The following is a 25,800-nucleotide window of genomic DNA, read 5'->3' as shown; positions in this document are numbered from 1 at the left end:
AAAAAGTGAATATTTCCCCATCGTAAAAACTAGGGGGGGGGGGGGAATGATGAACTTTTACTTTCGAATTCCACATAGAGAATAAGAAATGGCCCGGAGATTGTGACACTAATGAGAACATGGGGCAGATGTGGACGCCAAAAAAAAATGAACGAAAGAGAAAAAAGGTTACGGGGTCCGTCCTTTATGAGCGAGAGAGAAAAAGTTTCTTCCTAACCAGACTCTCTTCCAAATTTGAAAAGTGATTTGCCGTGTTATTGTCAGACTACTCTTAAGGTCGAGTAGTGGCGGAGTCGTCTCTTGGCAACCGACGTTCCACCTTTGACTTCTTTTTTTATTTTGCGCTTGGCGAGTCTTTTACGCCTAACCAGCCACACCCACACGCCCTGCAGACAGTAAAGTTTCGGAACAGGTACACACACACACACCCCACATATATAGGATGAAATCAATCAACGGGACAACTAGCCCGTGTCGAGCTCCCGAGGGCCTACAACTCTCTTTCGCTCCGTCACACCGTCATCCAGAGGGAAACGAGAATCTCTTTTCTTCTTACCCATCTACTCCCTGTACCTATAAACTTTTATATTGGATTCTCCGGTGATGGAAGTGTGATAGAATTGATCCTCTTCACGGACCAACGGCCACTACAACAAGGACAATATTTTATCCAAAAATATTCCGGTTCTTTTTTTAAAATTGAAAAACAAACTTTGTTCGGGGGGGCTACGGAAATAAATGGGAGCGGTTGTTACTTTGGCCAAGGCGACAATCAATGGGCTGTTGGCTTTAGCCAGGGCGGATCCAAGTGGTGACACTAGAGAGAGGATGTGCTTGAGGGCCACGACGGCGTTGATCCTTTGCTCGACGAACGACGGACTAGGATTCTTGGGCATGACGACGCACTGGTTGACGGCTCGTTCAACATCGACGAAACGGGACAGAATCTCCTACAACAACAAAACCAAAAAGAAAAATTATAATAACCAAATCTCACGTAGCCTTTTCGGGTCCGAATCAATGAGAAAAATAATTGAATCCGAGAGAATAATAATAATAGAGAAAAAGGCAAGAAGAAAAGGAAAAGATAATAACCAGAAGGTAAGAGATAAAGAGAAAGAAAGAAAGAAAAAAAGGGAAACAATTAATTGGAATCTCATCAGCTTAGCGCGTGACAAAGGAGCTTAGACCTCCTCACATATATATCTTGTAATTCTTAATATATATTATATAACATGGGGCAGGAAAAGGAAAGTTTCCATTTCGGGTCTGGAAGAGCCAATGAAGAAAAGAGAGAAGCCAATCCCGGGACTATGGAACCAATCTATTTCTCGTCGTTCATCCCGCGCCCGCCTTTCGCTCAATTCCCCGTTCTGTCGGTTAGGCCGCCGGCCGCGGCGGCTGTAACAGTCGGGGAATCTGTCTGGTGGCTGGTAATAATTCGATTTGTTTTGGGTGAGAATAGAGACAAGAGGAATCGAGGATGGCCGGCCCCAGGAATCCAATCGGTAAGCTGACGCACGCAATGCTTTACGCCCACCATCCCCCCCTGCTACCCGGTCCTGTTAATCTTTTCTCTTTTATTTGTTTGTTTTTAATGGTTGATAAGTTGGTGACTATGTTTTCGTACCTTGATGGGTTGATGGAGGTCGGTAGGACGTGACGCAAGCTCCTCGACGGCATCCAGACGTAGACGGATGGCCTCCACATCCGTCATGGGTTCCAGTAAATTCGAGCGGAGTAGCCGCTTACCAGCCGCCGTTTGGCACGAATTCAACGCCGAAAGTAGAGACGGCCCGCCCGTTGGATTCAAACTGTTCACCACTTCCAGACGGTTGGCCGTTTCCGAATCTAAAACGAGAACACACAAGCGGAGGTGACACACACAGACCAATATACAAAAGATAAACAACCACATCAAAAGAGTTGTGAAAACTAAAAACAAAAAAAAAAGCCAAAAGCAGAAAACACATAAACAAAGAAATGCCATTTTGCTCAGTCACGCGACACGAAATATGTGTATAGTAAATACAAGACAATGTTGTTCAGCCCGGTTGGAATAAACAAGTAGTTGACGGGGACTGGAAGCCGAGGCTCTCATGATGAAAAGTTTCCATTGTTTCATTAGACCACCGCATTTTGTTTTACTCCTCTTTCTTTCGCCCGAGCTGGATCGTGTTGTTGTCAAGTGAACCAACTTTGTGTGCGCTGTTCAGATTTGTTTTTTTGCTTCCCTTTTTTGATAGTTGGCTATTGTGATCCTAGCGACCGCAACCGCTTCGGAAACTACCGTCTAAAATGAATCCAATTTCTCTGTCGTTACTCGGCAGTTCAAGTTATTAACGTCCGTCTACGGATCCGGCTAGGACAACCCATAATGTACAGTACAAATCCCTGATTGTTAGTGCCATTTGCCCAAAGTTGTCCGTGTTCTGTCAAGAAAGGAAAGGGAGGGGGGCAATTAGTTGTCCAATAATACCCGAATGGGGGGATATCTATCTAGCAAAGGAACCACGTAACCAAGTCCCATTTCCAGTCAGGGCTATAGAATCTACTGGACCTTGATAATGCGCTTAGACAACTATAGTCGTAGTCTCTGCCGTTCAAGTTCCGTTAGGGGAGGGGGGTTGTTTCATCATCAGCGTCTACTACACACTACACTGGCGGAAAAAGACGATGGCAACTTGGGCTGAGCCTGGACAACTCGGGGCTCCTCCAAACATCAATAATAGTTAAAACGAGAGAAACTTTGGCAATTCAATTCACAGTTCAGTTTCGGTGCTAAAGTCGCCGTGTGTGTGTGTGTAAGAGAAAACAATGGCGGCCGCACTCTCAACAACAGTGTGTCTAGCGATTGAAAGGCTCAGCCAGCTAATTCCGCGGCAAAAATGGACATCAAACTCGATTCCCGTCTTCAGTATTAGGCCAAGTGAACTTTGTACTTTGGCACGCGATGATGAAAATTGATTCCAGCCCTAATCTAAACTCATGTCTAGTACAGCGAGTGCAAACTATAGGCTCAACCAAATCGAGCTACTGTGCTGTTAACCATTAAGATAACACCCAACCCCGCCGAATTGTATGGTAGTGACGCACCAGCAGTTAGACCCTGTCGGAGTTTACCCAAACTCATCCGGATGTGAGCGCATCGAGTCGGATACAAAAGTTGAAGACAAGAAACGGAAGGAGCAGCCCGGCCCGGCCTGGGCCGCTGCTGCTACACTTGGCTGTTAGCACTTGGCTACGTCAGGCTGTCGGTTATTATCAAACGCAGCGGCGGATGAAAAAAGAAAAACGAAACAATAACCAACCGACAGACAAAAGTTAAAAAAAGAAATTTCCTTTTGCTTCTAGGGCGTCTGGACCCACCCGGGGTATACATAAACAAATAAAAAGAACGAGGCGTTAAGTTCTCTGTTCTAGTATCTTGTTTTTTCCTCCCCCCATTCCATGCCATTACATAATCATTTGTGTTGTTCGCATGTTAGTCTACTAATGGCTCCTTTGCCGACTGCCAGAGAAAAAATGGGGAGTCTAAGAGAGAAAAAAACGGGATCAGAATTCACAATTGCGAGTCAATCCCGCACGCCTACACGTCGCTATCGCGCTGACGTGAGCGGTGCGAGTGTCAGGCAGAAACTCGACTCTCGGCCATGGCTTGTAAATAAGAAAAAGGGGGAAAAAAAATGTTAAAAGGCGAGCGAGAGTGAAAGGATGGAGGCAACAACTGATTCGATTACATGACGCCAAAGCGTCCAACACCGAGTCTTTTCAGAAGTGATCCAGATCCTGAACTAAAATCCCTCCCTCCTCAAAAATAGGAGCTCATAAGATTTTCACTGCGTCGTCGACATTGGACTAGAAAAAATTGTAGAGAAAAAAAAAAATCAAAAGAAAAGAAGAAGCCGGTGGGTCGGTGAGGCGCGGATCACAAGTGCCCGGTTGTCGGGAATTCGATTACGAGTCGACAAGATTTGCAAGCGACTTGGTTCCCGGACGTTTCCGCTTGCTCCTCTTTCTTTTCTTCTCCGCCAATCTGGATTTTCTTGACTGGCGGTGCGCTATATGTACTGTACTAGTTTCTCTTCCAACTACTACTCTTCTTACGAACGCGAATCACGTCCTTCTTCAAACGGCACAAAAACTCCCACAATCCTCGCACCCCCCCCCCCCTATCGCCCACGGCAGGCATTCATTTTCCAGCGGAAGAAGAAAAAGTTCGAAATCAATGTGCTGTGTGTGTACTTTTGGTTAGTTGCTGCTACTGCTACTAGGAAAAGCTTTCATCTTTTACGTCTCTCCGAGTCGACGCCTAGACGATCAAACTTTGAGACTTATCTCTTTCTCTCCGCCCTATTTGTCTCTGTGACGCAAGATTCAAATTTCGGTTGATGCTGTTATGAAATTGGAAAAGTGAGCGCAGTATAGTACAAGTCTGGTAAGGGATGGTAAGGGAGAAAGTAGTCCAAGAAGGAGCGGAAAATCCCTCGGCTTTTCTTTGGGGGTCCATGCAAATAAAGGTAAAGAGAGTCAAAGCTCTCAAGGAGGAAAAGATATATGGTAATCAACTGAGTGGCGTTAGTGGCGCTAGAGGATTTATAAGAGGATAGAGTGACAAGTTTAGGCTTTTACCAATGATGGCCGTCTTATCCGTCCCGCTGTAGTAGATCCTCAGCGTCCCAGGAGCGAACATGATATTCAAATTGTTTTCCAGGTGTGCCATTAGGGCAGCCACAGCTGCCAGGGCGTAATACCTATGGGAGTGGGAGTGGGGGAGATAAAATATCAATTCAATTAAATCAATGGCATAATCAATGAAATGACTGACTTTTGCTCAATCAAAACGAGAATGTTCAAGTGATCGACGACGGCCAATTTCTGGACGCGCTCGATGCCTTCGGCGTCGTTGAAAGCTCCACGATTAGCGGCAGTCATGACGATATCGCAATCAAATCGGCTGATGGCTTGAGCCAACGGCGACGGAGAACCGGGAGCCAGGGCCGTGTCCGGCATCAACACCTGCAATGATAAATAAAGAGACGGACGGACGGAAAGGATTAACAACTTGTTTCATGGCTTCCACCCGCCGCAAGGCTACGCCGTCAAATGAAACAACACGACAGTAGCTAGCTACAGTCGAGTGGATTAGACTTGATTATGAGTGAATGGCGTTAACTTTATCTTTTAGCGCCGTTACACATCAGAAAAAAGAAAAGGCACGATCCCGATGACATACAACATCCTCATCAAGCCGAGGCCTGCTGATTGTAATCCACGGCTGTGCTTGAGTGATGATCACCATCCCCCCTTTGAGTAACGAGTAGCAGCAGCAGCAGGATGATGATGATGTTGCTGCTGAGATTGCACAAAGCTGAGCTAATATGATTAAACTTGTCTGTTTACTTCATCGTCATCTTTTTCTTCTTTGCCCGTCTTCTTCTTCTCCTTTCAGACTCTTTTGTGTGTTTCTTTGTCGGTAACTGGAGCCCTTGTCGATCAGCCACAACGTCACATTTCTCATCTTTGACAAACCCCTTAAAGTATAACACAAGCGAAAGGGACCTGGGGGAGAGAAAAAAGAGAGACCAGAAGAAAAAGGAAAAAACAAAATCCCGGGCAAGTAGAAGGAGAGTGCGGGTGGACGGTTCATGGAGCAGGAACAAACATCGTAATCCGATCCTTTTGCACAGTTTCTTTCCCTATTTTCTCTCCCGTCTCTCTGCTGCTGCTGCTGAGGAGAGAGTCTGTCGCATATTAGCCGGAGACGGTCTTGAACCGTCGCCTTGATATGGGAGTTGGTTGTTGTTTCTTCTCCATCATCAGCAGATGACTGATGGATTCAAGTGTGTTTGCACAGAATTTGTGTGCGATCCAACTCCATCATCGCTACCCAATGCCACGAACGGCATAGAGCTGCTCCTCCGTCGCCTACAGCTTATTCGATGGCGTTTCCCCAGTGTACACACATACGCTCGTGTCGTCTATAAGTATTCAATAATTCACGATGAACTTGGACCGCCGGCAGTTTCTTCGTTCCATCCCCTATACTTATGGAAGAGGATTAAACAGTCGAGCTATTGGGCCACAGGGGGAGGGAGAGTGGGGCTGGATGTGTGGGTGGGAGTTCCTATCGACTTTATTGTCTCACCAAGTCAAAAAGGAGAAGGAAGAAAAGAAATCGATAGTAATAAAAAAAAACGCCAACGAAGAATAGAAAGGCAAACAACTACGGCCGGAATTGAAAAGAAACGGGGAGTGTAAACAATGGCGTGAGATTTGCCCCACCGTCTTTGTATATGTTGTGTGTGCCAGACAAAAAAGAAGAAATGAGATGGGGTGACGGAGGAGTATCGTTATTGGTTTCTTACCTCCGTCGGGCGGAATAGATTCATTTTAGTCAGCGTTTTGACGAAGCCGTGGGAATCGGTCATCTGGCACAAGTGAAGCTCGCAGGCCGTCAAGTTAATGACGGCCAATCCGACTTCATTACGAGCGAATCCGCGCCCGTGCACCAATCCTATATTTCCAATTGAAAAAATACGAGAAAATTAATAGTTGCGAATCAGACGGGGGAAAAAGAAGAAGGAAACACTCACGAAGCAATTTATCTCCGCTAAATTAGTTTTCTATCGATAGTAAATTATTAGAAGCACTCTAAGTTGCCCTTATTCTTTCCCCCTCCGCGGTGGGAAGGGAATATAAAAACTTGGGTGGTTCAATTATTCAAAAATGCCAATTCTGTCGTCCCGTCACTTGCAACTCTCATCAAAAAAGTGTTCGCTCCTGTTCAACTTTTTTTTTCCTTCCCTTTTCCGCTTCACCATTTTGTTGTTTTTCTCTCAACTTTGCAGTTTCTTTGTGTCGCCGAGGGGCGCCCGGGAGGAGTGCTGGCCATGTTTTTTTCCCGTGTCGATTTCCAGCAGAACCCAGAGAGACACACAGTTCTCTTTGGCCCTTTTGGATCTCGTTGAAAAATGCAACACATTGCATTGCGCCATGGGTGTAGTAAGGGGGGCAGAAGGAACGGGATCTGTATGGCGATCGGGGTGCGAGTGTTGGGGGAGAAAGGCAAGTCATGTAGTCACGGGGTGGCCAAGTGAAAAAAGGGACAAGAGCCAGACTCTAGGATCGATCCAACTTTCCATTTTGAAAGAGCCAAGTTAATAACGTCGCATCGTCACGAGAAAACAATAACTGATATGAAATACATCCCGGACTTGGGTTGCCCAGCTTCCGTTTTGTAGCCAAAGTAGCGAGTTTGATGAGTCAACTAAACTCACAACAGAACGGACAAGACTTGTGTGAGTAGTTATTATTACCGACTATGACGTTGTCATCGCGACGGGGGCGAGACTGGCCAGTCCTAGGTGTGGCGCTGACGGAAGGAGTTCCGACAGTCAACCGACCTCCTCCGGCTGTTAATCGTGGCGTGATGACTGGCGGCCCTCTGTGCTGAGCACCGGGAGTCGCTGCTGACGGTGTCGGTGGTGATGGTAAACTGTTGGCGTAGGGTGATTTGCCAAACAGCTGTGGGGACTGCTGTGGGGACTGCTGACGGGTCGCCGGAAGAGGTGAGAAGTAAGGAGCGGCCGGCAGTCTGGGTGTTTCGTTTGTCAAAGCGGCGAATAAATTTGTAGCGGCCGGCGTTGGTGCAAGCGAAGAGCGAGAGGAGCTCCGGGGTGCCCGTCCGCTGGGCAAGGCAAAGGCTCCTTGACTTGTGTCGACACGACTGTCAGTGGCCGTCGACCTGCTGCTGCCCGGAGTGAAAAGCAAGTTGAAGACGCTGCTGGAAGTCTTGGTGGGGCCAACGGCGGACGACGGCCGAGAACCACCACCACCACCGACAACCCCATCACTCCATTTGGACGCTGCTGCTGTTGCCCTCGACCGTCCTCCTTCTTGTTGGATGGATGAAGACGGACGGGAGAGATTATCGAAACGAGACGACTGGTCGTTATTTGTCGTCCTTCCACTGGGACGGACGCTGCTGGTGGTGGTGAAAGGAGTGGCCAACGACGACGGGAAATTCGCCGCTCCTGTCGAGGAACTCGGATCCGACAATTCACTTTGACCGCCCTCCTCCTCCTCCTGCTGCTGCTGCTGCTCCCCTCCTCCTGTCGGTCTCATCCGCTTCAACGACGACATTCTTGACACGACCAAAAGTGCCTGCAATTCACAGATAAGCCAATCAACTTTGAATGAACACCCAAAAAGAACTGTAACAAATCATCTCGCAAACAAAATCAAATCACAGACAACCAGACACTCCCAGGCATTCGCAAACACTGTTGGCTAAAACTTTAGTTTGCCTACGTACCCATTTGACCATACTTAATACTTGTCTTTTACTACACTATTACTACACATTACCATTCGTTTACTTGAGATTATCACATACTGTTCTTCTACTTTATATGAAAAGTGCTATACGTATCTTTACTATTCACTATGATTATATGTATGGCCAAATACTTTCATGTACTTTTCATGTCAAGTGAAAATGTATGGTAATACGTAGAAATGAAGTAAATGAAAGTAAAGTATGGTAACATCATCAAATATGCTTTAAAATTAGATTAACGGTTAAATGAACCAAAACACACAGTCGTGAATAAATTATACGCGAAAATGACCACCTGCTCGCCTGCTCCTTTGACGGAAAATGCTGTGGGTCCCTCGGAGCTTTGTTGCAATTTAAACCAATTTTCGAAAACCATTTTTTCCAAAAAAATAATACTGCTCAAAATTTCAAAATAAAATTCCTCAATTTTCTGACCATTCTCACACATTTCTTAATTAATCTAAAATAATTTCATTGCCTCGTGGGCCAGATCGTGGGATGTTGCCAAAATTGGCTGTTGATTGGCATACCCTTCCCCTCAATGTTCTCATCCTCTTCCACTTCCCGTCCTACCCCACTAGAACTGTTCTCATCCTCTCCGTTCCTTCCCACGATTTGGCCCAATCAAGTTTTGAAACAAATCAAAATGAATTCGAATGAAATGCCATCGACGAAATGAGCCATCGCGTCTTGAAATCGATACGTGTTGCACGCACTTTACTCTTCATCTCAACTGGCCAACCCAGTTGAATAAATCAGATTCGACGGCCTTGTTTGTAGTTCAACGAGTTCTACTGTTTGCCAAAACATGAACGTGCAATTCGGAAGCCTTTTGAATCCCCCCCCAAAAAAAGATGGAAAGGAAAGAGAAAAAGAAAATGGGTGGCGGTGGCGGTGGAAGGAGCTTCAGTTTAGATTGGTTAGTCAGGGAAAGAGATCCTGGAGTCTTAGAGTCTTCTAGGAGGGGGTCTCTGGATGTCAATATTTGTATTGCTCGACTTCCGTTCGCCATCCACCTACCCGTGCCAGCGGCTTAGACATATTCTCAATCCCGAGCGGCAACGGGGAAAGGTCTCGGGTCCAGAAGAAAGGAAAAGTCGAAGCTGAGAATAAAACGAGAGCAAAAAGAAAAGGATTGGCTCTTTAAGAAATGACTGCACATTCTAAAGCCACGAGGAGAGAAGAATCCAACTGAATGCGGTTGACGGAGTCTAAGTAGTCGGTAGAGAGGAGGAGAGCTGGCTGATTGAATTATTCCGGATCCGCGATTACACAAGGACAACCAAAAAGGAAGAAGAAGAAGTTATTTTATGCATATAATAGCCGAGTTGGGTGGAGGAAACCCCCTTCTAACAAACTTAAACCGCTGGCAACAATCTAACGCAAAAAGCTGATGGAATTGGGTCCCCTGCCGACAGAAACCCCGGAATCAATTATCTTAGGCAGAAAATTAAGAGCCAGGAGGGTTCGAACTGAGAAATATCAAAGGACAGCGAAAAATCTGTTGAATGAACACCAAGGATGTGCTGCTGCCAGTAGCATAAAGAGCAGCCAGCAGATCAAAAGTAGAAATACGGAGAAAACGGAATTGTACATTGGGTATGCAGTGGCACACAAGACAGATGGAGATAAAGGGCAGCAGTCTAATCCGCCGTAAACGTGGAAGGCAAAAAGCAGCAGGCGAAGGGAAATTTTTTTTCAAATATGCCACAGCGCAATCGTGCGCGCGAGTCTAGCGAGAAAGAAGAAAAATAGGGAACGAGAGGGACCATCGAGCCAACTAAGATGAAGGAGATGATGGATGATGAAGCGACAAGAGAGACGGATGAATGCGCCGTTGTGGGAGACAAAACTTTACACACAAACTGGGTAAGGAAAAAGAAGAAATGTCTACATCTCCTTGACACAACAACAACCGGCAATGCATGTTGAAAAGGTCAGACGAGCTGAACTCGATCAAAAGTGACCACGCCAGATTGACTATCAACTACTTGGACAGGACCACCAATAGAGGCGACGCTTCTCTCGACATTCGGTCGACTGAACTCGAGAACTTGTATTGCGTCATCTTTTTCCCTCGCCAAAGATCAAATAAATAATAACAGCCTCCCCCCCCAAAAAAAAATGTGAATCTAAAAACTTCCTCTAGCGTAGGGGCAAATCAATAACGTCGAAGGAATAAGGTAGTCAAGGGAAAGAAGAAATTCCCTTTTGTGTCTGCAGAAACTTGTAATCACAAAGCTTTTGACTTCCCCTCTTTACCCATTTCTCTATTCATCAACTTTTCTTTCTTCTTCTTCTTCGACTTATTCATCAATTTTCCTGCCTTTTTAAACTTTGATGTTGTGTCATTATTTCTATCGCTGGGAATAAAACTCGAGTAGTACTTTTTTGCGGGCCGCCTCCTTTCGCCAAAAAACCTCTGGTAGGAGGTCAAAGAGTTTCTTTCTTCTTTCCTCCTTGGCAAATTGGAGGGGAAAAAAAAATAGGTGGGCTGCTCTTCTGAGAGACAAGTCCTTAAATTTTTTTCCCCGTGAAAAAATCTGGAAAATACCTCGTCAGAATGACAAGCAAGTCGATCAACAATTCTGAAAATAAACAAAACAACCACCACTCGTCGTGTGGGTATTATTTTCTCAAACAGAGTCGAGCTCTCCGACGCGGTGGCTGTCAGTCATAACAATCAAAAGTTGAAACAGACTCGAGTCCCGGTGAGTTTGTTAAACAACCTTGTAAAGACGTATATTATATACCTGCTGTTATATTCCCAGTCAACCGCGTGCTGTGTGAAAGGCCAAAGGAGTGGCGACTGGATGAATCTTCCTCCTAGATAACAGGGAAAAAGAAAAGAAAAAAGAGTCAAAACAAACATACTACTAAATATTGTAATAAGCAAAGGCAATAAAGAAAGAAAGGCCACTCTTTTTTCCTTTCCCAACTGGATCGATCAAATCCGCCCTCCTCCATTCCCGGTATTGCTACACAGTGCACGAGCGGTGTGGCTGTGAGGGGCTTCTTAGCAAAACTTTTGTCGTTCGTAGACCCAAGTCGAAAGGTGCGGCCGGTTGGAAAAAAAAAATAGTTAATAGTGCCATGTTTCATCACCTATTACCAACCCACCTCGTGCTGCCCATCATTTACTATTTAGATTGCGTATTCCAGGCATTTCGGTACGCTTCTCAACAAAAAAAGCTGAAAAAACCCAAATGGACCGGACGTTGTTGCACAACTCTTTTTGGCGGTCTGTCAATTTTGGGCGCGAGTTCACACTGAATATTAACCATCTTTTCTTCGTCTTTGGCCCGCAAAATGGTTGGTGATATTCGATTGATTAGAAAGGAAAAATCGTTACACAAAACTTTTTGAAAGTGAATCGATGGGTCGTGAGGTACGCAGAATTGACATGGAGATTTCCTTGTTTGCCTATCCGTTCGATCTCGATTCCCCCCCAGTTGGAGACCCAAAATTGTGTGAATGGCACGATTTCTCTCTCTCTATTTACCAACAACGACGACGCCAGGGTACCAAAAATGACCGGCTATAATTAATTGGAAGATTGCATCACCGTTCTGATTATTCCAGGCCACCTGAATTTATGAATATTATGATTACAAAATAAAATAAAGAATAAGGGAGGAAAATTCATTGTTGCCGCTCACATGATCGCCGTATCGTATCGTATCATCAAGTGTGGCGCGCATGCGGAGTGGAGACGAAACGACTTGGATATAAGAAAAAAGAAAAAGGAACTTTTGGGTTGTATTCCTGTTGCCGCTTATGCCCGGCCCTTGTTTTTCAGTTGCCCACAGCCGCTGCAGTCACGCTGGCACAAACACACACACAGACAGACACACAGACACAAGGGCGGCGGTATATATGCTGCATAGGAGGGAGGCACTAAAGTGTTGGTGGGGGCCCAAAGAGAGTCGACTATAGCTGCCGTGCGCTTGGCAGTCACGTTCAGTCGACGGACTTTCTCTGGCCGAGTCACGTCATGCCAGAGACGGGCGCATTTTTTTTTTAACTTTCTCACGACGTAAAAAGAGATTCGTTTCTTTGGAATCTTTCGCACTTTGGGAGATGGTTTTGAGCTGTGCACCTCTTCGCCAGAGGATGGATCGACGCTAGTGCTGTAATTACGTCCATCAAGATGCCTATAAACAAGGCCAACAACAGTGGCGGAGGCGACAGCGGTGAATGCTGCCGGTCGACGTCATTGCCGATGGAAACGGTAGCCGGCAATGATGAAGCACCCATCCAGCAGTCGGCAACGGCTGCTGGCAGGCCGTCATGGACCGTTGGGACCAAAGTGATCCACAGGGCATTCGACGATATTGCCCTGGAAGAACTCTATCAAAACTATTGCCAACGTTCCAGGGAGTCGGACCTCGATTGTTTCTTCCTGACGGGCTGTCTAGTGGCCGTCCATTCGGCTGTTAGTTTCTCGTTGAAACAACAGGATCAGGCGCTCCAGTCGCGGGTGCTCATCGGTGCCGGTGTGTCTAGTGTGGTGGCCGTGGCCCAGGCCTCGCTCGGCTTCTACATCCGTGGGCGCAAGAAGAAAAAGAACTCGGCCGCCACTGCCACCGCCGGTCGACAGGCCGATCAACAGGCAGCAGCAGCAGCAGCAGCGGCCGCCGTTGTGACCTCCACCGGCCGTCTCACCTACGCCTCTTGGCTGTTGGCCAACATGTTGATCCTGGGTCTTTTGGCTTTCGTTCCGTCGTCCGATCAAGGCAGCAGGGCCCTCACTTGGCTTCTTTTAATAAACTTTTTGACCTGTGTCACACTGCCGTTGAGACTGCGAGTTTGTCTCTTCTTGACCTCCATCACCAGTCTCCTATTTCTCGCCGTGTCGGCCTTCACGTCGTGGGATGAGGCCGGCATCCATCGGCCTACTCTTCATCAACAGGTTGTTGTTGTTACTGTGCTCCACCCACTTTACCCACACAGTTTATGCAATCGCACACACACAAACTTTCTTTCTCGTTGGCTATCATTTCGACTTGTGTCCGTGTCTTATTTCTTTCTTTCACTTTGATTCTTGGCCGTCGTCCAACTTTTAGCGTCTTTTTTTCCCCCCGGTCCAGACTCTGCCTTCCAACACCCATAGCTCGCCAAATGACGACCGATCACGTCATCCGCCGTTTTCTCTGGGCCACAAAACATCTCAAACACTTAAAGAATGAAAGATTTTTTCTCATTTCTATTTTGAAAAAGCTAACCATTTGAAAATCAAAAAACGGCTCGGCCGTGACCAAATTCTTCGCGTCCCTTTTTATATTTTATTTTTTCCTATTCCTACCTAGTAGATATGCCCCGACTGGGATTTTCTTTGACAGCTGAACGTGTAGACAAGCTAAACGAGGGACGAGAGAGAGAGAAAGAAAAAGAGAACTCGAAGCGACAATGAAAAATGAGCTATTAAAACTCCCGCCAATCGCCGTGCGTGACAGCGTGAGAGCCCCCATTGTCGTGTTATGTAGAATAGATGGAAACATCCACTTTTTCGCTTCGTTCTTTCTCTCGCTCCGATGATTTCCCTCTCTTTTTCTCCATCTCTTAAAAAAGCAAAAAGTCGATGGAGAAAACTTCCAAGGGCCACAAAGTTGTGCTTCGCCTTTTTGGCTTTTTAATTCAGTGGAAGAAATGGAAGGAAGAACCCAAGAAGGATCTCCCAGTTTACCAAACGGTTGGGTATTAAAAGGGGAGCGAATCAATTATAAGGAATACATAAAAAAAGGCCGTCCAGGATTCTCTCTTTAAAAGGACCGGGATTTGATTTTTCCAGCCACCTCCTCAATTCTTTTGTGTATATTCCCGTGCCCGCGGTCGTGTAATAAAGTACACAGTAGAAATAACCCTCTAGCTACAGACGTATAAGAGGACGTGGGGTGGAGAAAAAAAAGGGGCAACAGGAGAAGTTGATTGGGCTGATTGAAAGGGAACCTCGGAGATTGTTATCCATCCCTTTCTTTCTCTTCTGGGCTTCTTCTTCTTCCACCAGATCCACCCATGAGAGACGGAAGACATACAAGTTACACAGTGCTGCGTGTGTTGTACATGTCGGATTCTTACAATTACGAGGTGCCTCGCACAAGATGATGTTATCAAAGCAATTTGTCTAAAGAATCACTCTGACGTTAAAGGGGGGGCTTTTCCACTGACATGTTTCATGTCGTAGCTATTTCATCCTAGCTCACTAGTCTTGCCTCTCGTGACATCATTGTATGCCGACGTAATAACCTCATTTTATGAAAATGACTTGTAGACAACGAGCGGAAGGAAGTGAAGGGCCGGAAGAAGAAGAGAACCAAACATAAAAGTAGACGGAATTTGTTTTAACGGCAGTCGTGCCATTCGACCTTCTCTATAAGGTGGGAGGGGAAAAAACGAGATTAGTGTTAAACTAATTAAATGGGGGGCTAGCAACTCGAAGCGGATACATGTTTCCCTGCTGGACCATCTGTTTCTCTGCCCCAAACACCAATTTACCTGAGAGCCAATAATCTGATTGTTCTATCCGACTGAGTAATTCACGACTCTTGTCGTGTTTCGTTTGTTGGCCGACTATTCTCCCATTTAACCAAAACTTTCACGATTGCACATGCAGCTGATGGGAGAAACGATCCTACTCGTCGGTTCAATAAGTCTCGGTTTGGTGGCTTATCTCGTGGCCGACATCCGATTAAGAAGGGCCTTCCTCGACACACGCCAATCGTTCGAAATGCGACTGACCATCGAGAGTCAAGCCAGAGAACAGGTAAAACAACAATCACACCTTGGCAATCGTGCAATAATAAAATTAATGGCTGTTTTTTACTCACCCGTACGTACAATGTCGACGAAAAGGAGCAATTGCTGTTGTCTGTGCTGCCCGAACACGTTGCCGTCAAGATGCGTCAAGACCTTGGAACAGCTCACGACGGCCAATTCAAAAAGATCTACATGAGTCGACACGAAAATGTCAGGTTAGTTTTAATATTATGTTGGGGGAAAGTGAATAATGTATGTTGGTGGTGACAGCACATGAGCACTGTTTCCTTTTCAATCAAAAGTGTGTAGCCTACGAATGCCCACAATAACTGTCAAGCCAGAAGCCAGACTACTTTATTTAACAATGAAACATGACAACGTGTGATAGTGAATAATGTTTCTTGTGTCGGGAAAGAAAGGCATTGACATTAAGAAATAATTGAAGGTAAAAATGGACTTACCAACGGGAGACGAAAGTTTCACGACTTTTACCAATTTCCTGTGGAGGGAAAATCTGTTGTAGCAGACGAATCATCAACTGGCTCCTCTGGTGTTCGTTTGGATTTATGTGTTGTTAATTGAAAGGAAGGAAGAACTCGGTTAGCTCAATCTTTTTAAATAAAAATAAAAAAAAAAACAAGTTAAATTTTTTCGTTCGTTCACTTTCCTGTTACTGCATTTGGCTGGTTGATGCCAAGAGCAAGGAAAGCTTTTTTCGACAAGACAGAAAACACGTGGGGGAGAATGGCGGCGGCGCCGTAGTCGTTGAGAAAAACTGGCAATCGATCTATTTTTTCTGCGTCTCTCACAACACTTCTCTGTCGTATCCCATCATGTTGGCACGCGGAACCACATCGTTTAAACTATCGTTACCAAATAAAAACTCTTGAACCTCTGTTTGTCTCCCCTTTTAAGAGGATTCACGAAAAAGTTCGACAACATTTCCCCAGCAGACATCTATAGGAGCCCATATAAATACACAGTGAAATGTGTTTACTCGTCAAGTGTTGCCCAAAGTAGAATATCTTATGAAGATTGTCGAGAGAGGAAAACACTTTTATTTGTGCCTCTGAGAATGCCCAGAGACGAAAGCAATATGAGATACACAAAAATAAAAGGACTAGAGGGCTATTGCACAACGAAAAAGTTTGGTTGAAAGAAACAAAAGAGTTTCCTGGGCAATACTTTCTGAACAGTTGGTTTCTATTGCACGTTTATATCGTTCGTGTGTGAGCTACTCACATTTCATAAGGTAAGAAGTTTCTCCATTACAAAGGTATATTAAATTCAATGTAGTAACTTGAGATTCATCTTCAGACGTAATATTGCTTTGCTTTTTTCATATCCAGAAGGGTGAAGAAAATCAGTTTTGGCATTATAGCCAAAGATGTACATGTTTGATTTCACGGCACCTAGGTTTCTGCTGTCGTCGCCTAGTTGCCGATAGAAGAAGGAAACCGGGCAACGCTCGGTCGACCGTCTCCAACCATGTTCCATAGACTTTTTCTTATACTTGTTTATTGAAGATAGGCTCGCAAGCTACACGAATATCGAACGTTTGACCGCAATCTGCAATCCTTCCGTTTATTTGCTTCCAAAAAATGTTACCCGTTCATAAGAAAGGGGAGTAGAGCTACCAAGACTTGATTGGGATCTTTCAATAGTTCCGGGCAACAGGAGAGAACGTGCACGCGATCGTCCAATATCCGAGAATTGTTCCCCCTGACGTTATACACACTGCCACGTACTCAATCTGGTTGCGGAGAGAAAATAATGCAGGATAAGTCCTACAAATGTATAATGGCGTTAGGTTGCAAGTACGTAGAGAGAAAAAGTTGGTCTTTGGGTTAAATGGAAATGCTGGACTCGTCCGCCCACACACCCGCCCCAGCAGCACTGAGAAAAACGAAATGTTACGCGGGTCTATACATATATATAGATTCTGTGTGTGCACACACACACGTTGAATGAACTCGACATATTCCATTTGCCATATTATCGATTTTCGTGCCTGCTGACTTTATTTTCTTTCTATTCCATTTTTTTTTCGTTATTTATGTCTCGTGTATTACATGGACTACACACAGTATACTCTTTGCGGACATTGTTGGTTTTACGGCCATCTCGTCGACTTACCCGGCATCGGAATTGGTCCATATCCTCAACGAGCTATTTGCCCGTTTTGATCGTCTCTCTCAGGTACGTTGTTACATCTACATTGATTAGATTATCGATCTGCTCTAGAAGCTTAAAGAAAAAGCCCAGAGATAGTATCTCTCTTTTAGTATCTGTCATGATCTTGTGTTGTTTCAAATGATTGGCTCCTTTTGATTTTGATTGATTTACCTTTTTTTTTTTTATTTACACACAGAGATATCATCAAATGAGAATCAAGATTCTTGGCGACTGCTATTATTGCATCTGTGGAGCACCGGTGGAGCGACCTGACCATGCCGTTTTATGTGTGTACATGGGCTTAGCCATGATAGATGCCATCAAGTAAGTAAAATGACGGACGGATGGGGACGGAATCAATCCTCTCTTGCGTTATCGATCTTCTCCTTTTCAAGACACGTTCCCGCTCCTATAGTGAAGGCTTGCATACGTGTGTCGAATCCTTCTCGGCCATACACACAGCACACTTCTCGCCTGCTACTATAATGGCGACATTAAACACACAATAGTCTTTAATTTTCTGTTTCTTTTTCACGAATTTCTCCAGGGAGAGAGAGCCAGCCAGTTTTCATTGTCGAGTCGAGCGCAAATTTTGTTTAATGGCCGCCTAGCTTTCGTTCTTCTTTCCACATTCCGCCGTTCATCCGGACCGAAATAGAATTTCCGGCTGTTATTATTATTATTATAGCATTCAGTTAGGAGCTGCTGTGGTATTTCGGCAACAACAATATTGATCCTAGTTCCGATCATTCGGTTCGGCTGCTGTCGAGTGCAGGCAACACACAGAGTATTAGTCTCCCAACTTTTTAAGATTTCCAATCACGGAGTTGCATCGAGTCGCTTGTTTCTCCCCCCCTCTATTTTTTATTCTTCCCAGAATTAATTCAGAGCTTGGGGGGGGGGGGGGGGGTGGGATGCCAGAAACATCTTGAGGAGCTTGCGGTTGGGCCCCTTTTCATCATCTTGAAAGTTTTAACGAGAAAGTGGCAGCGGCGAGGAGCAACTTGTGCATTGGGTCTCATTGTGAGGTGCTGCGGGACAATCTGTCGAAAGTTCATTTCTGGGATTGGTATACTCAAGAGACTTTATAGGGGTCTTGTTTGTCATGGTGCACACACACGTTCAAGTAAGTAGCAGCTCTCCTCCTTTTTCGAAAGATATATATATGTACACGCTGGAGCTATACACACTGTATAGCGAGGGGAACTGTATAGGCCATTGCTTTTATTGGACAGTCTCAACAACACTGCCGAGTGCACTTGGCTCATCAAACGGGCACGAGGAACGGGCAAAATGGACGTCTCCTACAAAGAAAGGGACGTACATTTATTCCACTGTGGTGCATATCACGGCCGCAGTGATGGTGTGATTCACGCCGATGTTGGGGGCATGCATCTATTTCCGCTTTTCTTATTTTTAAATGCATAAATTCGTCGCCGGAAAAGAATCTTTCTGACGGCTCTCTCCCCCCCCCCCCTTTTTTTCTAGTTCCCATTTTCAACATGTTTCAGTCGATCCTCCCTCGCTCCAACTATTTTTAGTCCCGCATTGCTTGATGAACGACCGGACGTGTAAAATCTCGAAAGAAAAACAGGAAATCAGAAAGCATCTCGGCGCACACACACACGCACACACAGAGTGGGGAAATGTGTGTAACACGAGCGGAAAAATATTTATTTTTATATGTTTGGAGAAGGCAGAAACAAGAACTGGATGAAAGGGCATAAAGCGTTTACGCCATTACAATTCAATCTCGTTCGGCGGGACGCGGAGGAGCGTGCAGCTCCTTATTTGAAATTTTCTTTTTGTTTCCATTTTTTCCTGAATTATTCAACAAGGTAAAATGCGTTGAGCTTCTCCTTTCATATCTCTATTTATTCAGCGAATAAAAGCTCATGTGATTGCTGCGGTAGGAGCGGGCGACGAACAGCAAAAAGAGGCGGAATATGTATGAAAGAAAAGTGATGAAAAACTCGATTGATCTTTTTTTTTGTTGTTGTGTTCGATTCGTCTGTTTCATTCGATCCGGCCGTTATCTGAATGTTTACGCTATTTTTGAATGTTTACGCTATTTTTGAATTTGATTGTTTTCTCATCTTGATTAAGGGAACTTTACTACATTTGATTGACGTGTTATTCTTTTGGTCCGTTTTTGTTTTCCTGCCTCTCTCGGTTGGTGTGTTGATAGATGCGTTCGTGAGTCTACCAGCTCCCCGGTGGACATGCGAGTTGGAATCCACACTGGAGCCGTATTGGCTGGCGTCCTAGGTCAACGTCAGTGGCAGTTTGACGTTTACAGTCAAGATGTCGAGTTGGCCAACAAGATGGAGAGCAGCGGCCAACCCGGGTGAGTTTATCTGCCTGTCTCAAAAAAACTATGTTTTGTTGTATCCCAGCCCTATCTCTATCCTTCGCATCCATCCATCCGTAACGAAAAAAAAGAAAGAAAAAATATGGAAGATGTAAAAGAAAAGAGCGAGTCTTTCCGGTACGACCGAATCAGCAGCAGCAGCGGAGGCGGTATGTTTTTTTTTTTCGGAGAGTGGGAGGCTTCTAGACTGAGAGGGAGAACGACTCGGCCGGGCTCTTCCGGAGAATATGGACGCGGCGCGTGTCATAAAAAGGAAATAAGGACCGTGGAGATTCACACAGAGACACAATGAGAAATAAGAATCCTAGAGAATGCTTCACTTCCTGTCCCCCTTTTTTTCCTTCTATCTCCTCCTCCTGCTGGATCTTGATTTATAGACATCCGCGCGGGGTTTCCTATATCAAGTCTCTTTTTCTCATCTCCTATACAGTCTCCATCTCAGGGTGACTCCCTATTTATAGATCACGATCGCGAGTTGCGGGACCCAGAGAGAAAAGAGTCAGGCGCCATTTTCAATAGTCACTTCAAAGAACACACACACACTTAGACATTCCAACTCTCTGATGAATAAGTGCTCCATCACAATCCAAGTCCATACACCTCCCCCCCCCCCCCCCCCCCACACACACACGGAGAAAGAGAGAGAAGAAATGATAGAAACATGTAGGGAATCACACAAGCGTTGGATTGCTGGAAGTCATGGAACGATCCGAGTCTTAATTAGAAAATGGTTCTATGCCAAACGCGCTCATCCGTTAGTCTTTGATCAATTCGGTGGATGGTTGGGAGATGCGGAGGGGGGAGAGGAAGCATCTTGTTTCCAATAAAGAAATAGCCGCCAGTTAGATTGATCTTTCGTTTGATTTACTCCGGACCTCGAGCTATGTCAAATATCCCACTTTATTTATGAGGTTTATTACCTGCTTAGCATTTATTTGGCAGCAAATGTAGCGCGCGCGTGATGTTGAATTAAATTTTTAGCGTTTTTCATTTTCCCCGTTACGGGGAAACGAATCATTTAATGTGAATGATTGAATCAATCATTCGGTTTCCTATGCAGTCGGGTTCACGTATCCAGCCGGACGTTGAGCTTCCTTGGCGATGAATTTGAAGTTGAAGCGGCTCACGGAGAGAAACGAGAGCAGGTCCTCCGCACAGCCGGAATCGAGACCTATTTCATCCTGCGTGCCCGCAATGAAGTAAAATTCCGATTTGATCCGCTTAATACTTTTTCAATCGTTCCATTCTAACTTTTTGATCCATTTGAAAATTGTAGATGAATCTTCCGGCGGAAGAAGAATCCAGCAAAGTGATCAATGACCATTCAGAGGCCACGACAATGGCCGTTTCTAAAGTTCTGTCCACTAACAACTACATCCCTGAAATGATTGGTGATGCCGTAGCAGTGAATACTGTCTGCCAGACATCCGATCCATCCGGCAATTGGTGTAGCTGTTTCCAGCGTTGCAGCAAAGTAGACAAGACTTCTTTGGTGGTCGTAGGAGAATCTGCCGGAGAAAATCGCAGTCTGCTGCGCCCAAATCACTTGAATGAACAACAACATTTCGGGTAATTTCATCATTCCGGACGAACGGATTGGATATTTTATTATTACACTACTGCACCACAAAAACTTACCGGGTTGGAGGATTTTCTCTCTTTGCATTCCGGTGATCAGCAGGATAAGTCACGTCTCACTGCGTTATTTCTCCATACATATTCATCCCCATTTTATGGATGACTATCTGGAAACCAGATTTTCCCAAGCGTTTTATCAATCAAACATTTTAAAAATAAATATCCATTTCCGCCCTTGATATCCCTACCTTGATCAGACCTGTAGGAATCGCCGTCAGACGGTCGTCGACCAGTAGTGGTGCAATCCCGACGAATTTGCTGACGCAAACATTCGTCGATCCGGAACGAGAGGCTAAATACCGTTTGCATCGCGACGCCACGGCCGTCTACAATCTGCTGGCCTTACCGCTAGCCTTGACTTGGTTAGCCTTTTTCGCCCTGGCAACTAGTCCGTGGTATGTTTGTGGCGTGCGAAACCAAACCAAAAAGAAAACATTTGATAATATGAGACAATCGATCGTGATTTTTATTCGATTCGTTCATTCTTCTCATTTTTATTAGGAGTCCAGTGTTTATCCTGTTTTTCCCACTCATTGCCAGTCTGCTTCTGCTGGTAGTCGTCGGTGTAGCCGATACATGGGAAAACTGCGTATGTTCATATTTTGACTAGCTAATTCGGGTTTAATGAAGTGGATACGCTTTGCTCGGCTACATCGATCAATAACTTTGCTCCAATTAACATGTAGGATTCCGTCGGCCAAGTGAAGAAGATCAGTGCACTCGTTAATGGCAAGTTGGGACTACGTTGCTGCTTGGTTATCCTGGGAATCCTGTTGCTGGTTGGAGCACATTTAAGCGGACAGGTGGTACCCTCCGCTCAATTTGCTTGTCAACATGATTTTAATGCGATCTCTTGGCTTGAAAAATCAATTGCAGGGATTCAATCGGACTTTTCCCTGCCCCACTGAAGCGTCACTGGTTCTAATCAGCGTGGCCATGGTTCCTCATTTGGCCAGTTATTTCAAAGGAACATTTCTGCTACTGTTATCGGCAGTTTACATTTGCCTGCCGTGGCTTCATTATCAACCGACGTTGGACGCTCCCTGCTGGTTCCATAGGTATATACAGCCTTGAATTAAAATGTTTCCAATCAATTAAATTGCAAGTTCGTTGATACTTAATCGATTATTACCGTGTCCAGGGACGGTCTTCATATCCAAGAGTTGATCCTGGCCAGTTGCGTTCTACTGGTCACATCTTTGGTACTGTTTTCCTTAACGAGACAGGTGGGCTTGACATGTCTAAACAACCATTGAAATGTCTAATGACATTTTTGTCCTTTTCGAACTGTAGCTCGAGTCGACTTCACGCAGCCTTTATACTAACTGGGCTGGAATAGAGGAGCAAAGAGAGAGAGCAGCGGATCTGGGTCGACGGAACCAGGTGCCAACTTACCGTTTACACTTTTCTCACCTTTTCTAGTGCCATAGGATCTTGTTCTTTTATATTTTGTTAACAGCAACGTGACGTTGTTTAATTGGCTTCGTTATTGACCTTTTTTTTTAACACAATGCATTATGAATTTGGTATCCAGGCTTTATTGTTCAACATACTGCCGGCTCACGTCGCCCAGCATTTTTTGCGCAAGGACATCCATCAACGCGACGAGCAATTGTACAGCCAAAGCTACACGAGCGTAGGTGTCCTCTTTGCATCCATACCGAATTTTTCCGGTAAGGATTTTGTTGTTGTTGTTGTTGAGAGAAATTGAACTCACGGCACTTTGCTATCGATCCACGAAAGCGGATGAAATCCTTTTTTGGCGTGCGCGCATGGAGGAATGCGATTCCACATGAATGACGACAAGGCCTAATAGAGATTTATTATTTTCCTTTTCTTTACTATTGAACGGATTTACGTCATGGCGACGACCAGAGTTCTATTCAGAAGAAACTGTCAATAATCAAGGACTAGAATGTCTGCGTTTCCTTAATGAAGTCATCTCCGATTTCGATGCGGTAAAACTCGGCTCATTCTATTTTCCCGAATCAAATTTCCATTTAACTGCTCTTCTTCGTCTCCTTTTGGGGTTTGGCGCTTTGCAGCTTTTAGACCAGAGTCAGTTCTCAGAAATGACGAAAATCAAAACGATCGGTTCGACCTACATGGCAGCCAGTGGATTGAACATTACATTACAGCCAAAGGTAATCAGATATGAGGGGTGTGACACTTGACTTTTATGATGGATACTCGTTGAAAACGATCGAACGCGCCAGTTCCGTTCGATCAACCCCCGTGACTCATGCGTAATGTACCTGCTTCGTGTCCGATTGCAGGAAGATGAGGATATCTTGACACGTTGGAAACATTTGGCGCTCCTCGTCGAGTTCGCCCTGTCTATGCAGCGGACTCTCCAAAATATTAACGATCAAAGTTTTAATCACTTTGTCCTCAGAATGGGTGAGATCATTTTGTTTAGCTGTTTTCACATTTTACTATAATAACATTTATTTAATCTGTGTTGAAGGCATCAACCACGGTCCGACGACTGCGGGAGTCATTGGTGCCACAAAGCCACATTACGACATTTGGGGAAATGCGGTTAACGTTGCATCGAGGATGGAGAGCACTGGTAAAGCCGGATGTATTCAGGTATTAATACCATTTAAACTGTAATCGATTGAATCAAGTTAGCTAATACAGGAATATTATTTTGATGTTGCAGGTGACGGAGGAGACGAGCGCCATCCTGCGTCATTTTGGTTACCAATTTGAACAGCGCGGTTTGGTCTTTGTGAAAGGCAAAGGCCAATTACTGACTTATTACTTAATTGAATCAGACGCCAGTGTGACCTAATCGCGTACCGACATTTTGGTGGATCGACGTGAAGAGGGGAAAAAAAAACAATCATGAATCTCATAGTTTTTTCAATCTGTGTCATTTCAATGCCCAATGTTTCATTTCTGAAAATTTATTATTGTTATTACACCACAAAAGGCTCGATTACCACAATTACACAACGTTATGGACGTCTCATCATAAGCATAGTATTGATTTCCCATATGATACTTCTCATATATTCCATTATATCTAAATAACGAGAAAAAAAATTACTAAATTTATCGAGTAGTGTGGGAAGATTTATAACCAGAAATACCTTGGAGGTGACGGTTTTTTACGAGAATTTGATCGTAGAGTTCCTTCTTTTCATCAACAGCTGCTAGATACTGTTCGGATTTGACTCTATCAGCGTACTTCCAATCGACGAGGTTGCTTTGTGTAGGGAGCATAGAATCTAGTGGATACGAATCCAATTCTTGACTGTTCTCGTTGCATTTGTTGTAGATAATTCTGAGTCGTTTGAACAAGACTTTGACCATCTTGAGTTGATCGTCGAGCTTATTTTTCTTATCTACTGCCACCGATGTACTCTGAGCTGACCCATTGGGTGGTTGAAGATTCTTCAGGAGTTGAAAACACTCTTGAACTCTGGAAACAAGTTCTTGAACTGTTTCTTGACCTGTTAAAAGTAAAATACGGAATTATTATTTATAAATACATTTTGTACAAAAGAAAGAGTATATTTCACCAAATCGGCAAAGAGAAGCTGGATTAAAGTCTTTTTGGGCCTGGGGTTGAGGTTGTTGGGGCTGTTGTTGATGCTGTTGCTGTTGATGCTGCTGCTGTTGTTGTTGCTGGAGTTGTTGTTGTTGAATAAACTGCTGTTGTTGCATTACTTGTTGAGGAGCAGGGGAGTGTTGCTGTGGATGTTGGAAGATTCCTTGAGGTAATTGTTGTTGCTGCTGCAGTTGTTGTGGCTGTTGTTGCATCATTTGTGGTTGACCCTGCTGCATCATTTGTGGCATTTGTTGAGGCTGGGCCATTTGTTGAGGCTGAGCCATTTGTTGTGATTGAGCCATTTGCTGCTGCTGCTGCATTTGCTGAGGCTGGCCCATCTGCTGAGGCATGTTTTGCGGGATCTGTTGTTGTCCCATCGGGGAATGTTGAGGCATCTGCTGCATCATGGCTTGCTGTGGTTGAATATGTTGTTGTTGCTGTGCCAGCATTTGTTGTTGCTGTTGTGCCATAAGTTGTTGTTGCATCATTTGGGGCTGAGACTGTTGCATCATTTGGGGCATTTGCTGGGGCTGGGCCATTTGCTGAGGCATATTTTGCGGGATCTGTTGCTGTCCCATTGGAGAATGCTGAGGCATCTGTTGCATCATTCCCTGCTGCGGTTGCATATTTTGGGGCATATGAGCAGGTGAAAAGCTGTTGGGCACATTAAAGTGCATGTTTCCTAGAAATATTTAAAATAACACACTTTAGATAGCCTAACAAAAAAAACCATTATACTTTATCCTTAACATTCTTTACTTCCAGTACACAAATAAATTTCTTTATGGAATATCTTTAAGTTAGAAATAGTTTTACCTTGACCCTGATTCATTTTATGTATTGGATTGAATTGTGTGGAGAGAAATTAGTCGAACCTAAAATCCTTCACGAAAATCGAAATCTCCGGCCATTCACTACTAAACGTCAACATTGTTTTTAAAGTGCACCTAGTTGCTGAAA

At 44.7% G+C, this 25,800-nt stretch overlaps 3 protein-coding genes across 4 annotated transcripts in view; 1 reads left to right on the top strand and 2 right to left on the bottom strand.

Moving 5' to 3' along the window:
- Positions 1-15,660, bottom strand: part of LOC124194713 (mutS protein homolog 4-like) — a 23,232-nt gene extending 7,572 nt beyond the window's left edge. Inside the window, exons 1-9 of one of the 2 annotated variants that reach the window (XM_046589011.1) lie at positions 15,559-15,660; positions 15,169-15,285; positions 11,095-11,167; positions 7,320-8,166; positions 6,369-6,517; positions 4,829-5,019; positions 4,633-4,754; positions 1,631-1,851; positions 756-950 (exon numbers count right to left, since the gene is read on the bottom strand). In XM_046589011.1, the coding sequence (XP_046444967.1) occupies positions 756-950; positions 1,631-1,851; positions 4,633-4,754; positions 4,829-5,019; positions 6,369-6,517; positions 7,320-8,145 (1,704 nt within the window). In that variant the 5' untranslated portion in view covers positions 8,146-8,166; positions 11,095-11,167; positions 15,169-15,285; positions 15,559-15,660. The remainder of the gene's footprint in view (positions 1-755; positions 951-1,630; positions 1,852-4,632; positions 4,755-4,828; positions 5,020-6,368; positions 6,518-7,319; positions 8,167-11,094; positions 11,168-15,168; positions 15,286-15,558) is intronic. The other variant, XM_046589012.1, reaches the window with a different exon arrangement.
- On the top strand, positions 12,106-24,269 carry LOC124194712 (adenylate cyclase type 3-like). The gene is made up of 20 exons (XM_046589009.1): positions 12,106-13,253; positions 14,955-15,104; positions 15,194-15,312; positions 17,185-17,296; positions 17,469-17,596; positions 19,461-19,619; positions 20,704-20,842; positions 20,920-21,212; positions 21,479-21,676; positions 21,783-21,870; positions 21,968-22,084; positions 22,158-22,339; positions 22,423-22,507; positions 22,575-22,664; positions 22,816-22,954; positions 23,157-23,239; positions 23,327-23,425; positions 23,558-23,681; positions 23,749-23,873; positions 23,947-24,269. Exons 1-20 carry the CDS (start codon positions 12,492-12,494, stop codon positions 24,076-24,078), a joined length of 3,324 nt encoding a protein of 1,107 aa, XP_046444965.1. The 5' UTR covers positions 12,106-12,491; the 3' UTR covers positions 24,079-24,269.
- On the bottom strand, positions 24,178-25,800 carry LOC124194717 (mediator of RNA polymerase II transcription subunit 30-like). Its single transcript, XM_046589020.1, has 4 exons — positions 25,657-25,800; positions 24,812-25,522; positions 24,380-24,742; positions 24,178-24,312 (listed from the first exon to the last, which is right to left on the bottom strand). Exons 1-4 carry the CDS (start codon positions 25,670-25,672, stop codon positions 24,245-24,247), a joined length of 1,158 nt encoding a protein of 385 aa, XP_046444976.1. The 5' UTR covers positions 25,673-25,800; the 3' UTR covers positions 24,178-24,244.

The sequence above is a fragment of the Daphnia pulex genome, chromosome 5, assembly GCF_021134715.1.
Source record: "Daphnia pulex isolate KAP4 chromosome 5, ASM2113471v1".
NCBI classification, from domain to species: Eukaryota; Metazoa; Arthropoda; class Branchiopoda; order Diplostraca; family Daphniidae; genus Daphnia; species Daphnia pulex.
The sequence above is the reverse complement of the archived record's forward strand: the minus strand, read 5'-3'. Positions and strand labels throughout refer to the sequence as shown.

Coding starts and splice junctions, on each gene's coding strand:
- LOC124194717 (XM_046589020.1), bottom strand. Junction 24,743..24,811: donor AGCTTCTCTTTGCCGATTTG/GTGAAATATACT, acceptor TACTTTTAACAG/GTCAAGAAACAGTTCAAGAA. Junction 24,313..24,379: donor AAAAAACCGTCACCTCCAAG/GTATTTCTGGTT, acceptor CTCGTTATTTAG/ATATAATGGAATATATGAGA.
- LOC124194712 (XM_046589009.1), top strand. CDS start 12,492: ATGCCTATAAACAAGGCCAACAACAGTGGCGGAGGCGACAGCGGTGAA. Junction 15,105..15,193: donor AGAGTCAAGCCAGAGAACAG/GTAAAACAACAA, acceptor GTCGACGAAAAG/GAGCAATTGCTGTTGTCTGT. Junction 19,620..20,703: donor GAGAGCAGCGGCCAACCCGG/GTGAGTTTATCT, acceptor TTTCCTATGCAG/TCGGGTTCACGTATCCAGCC.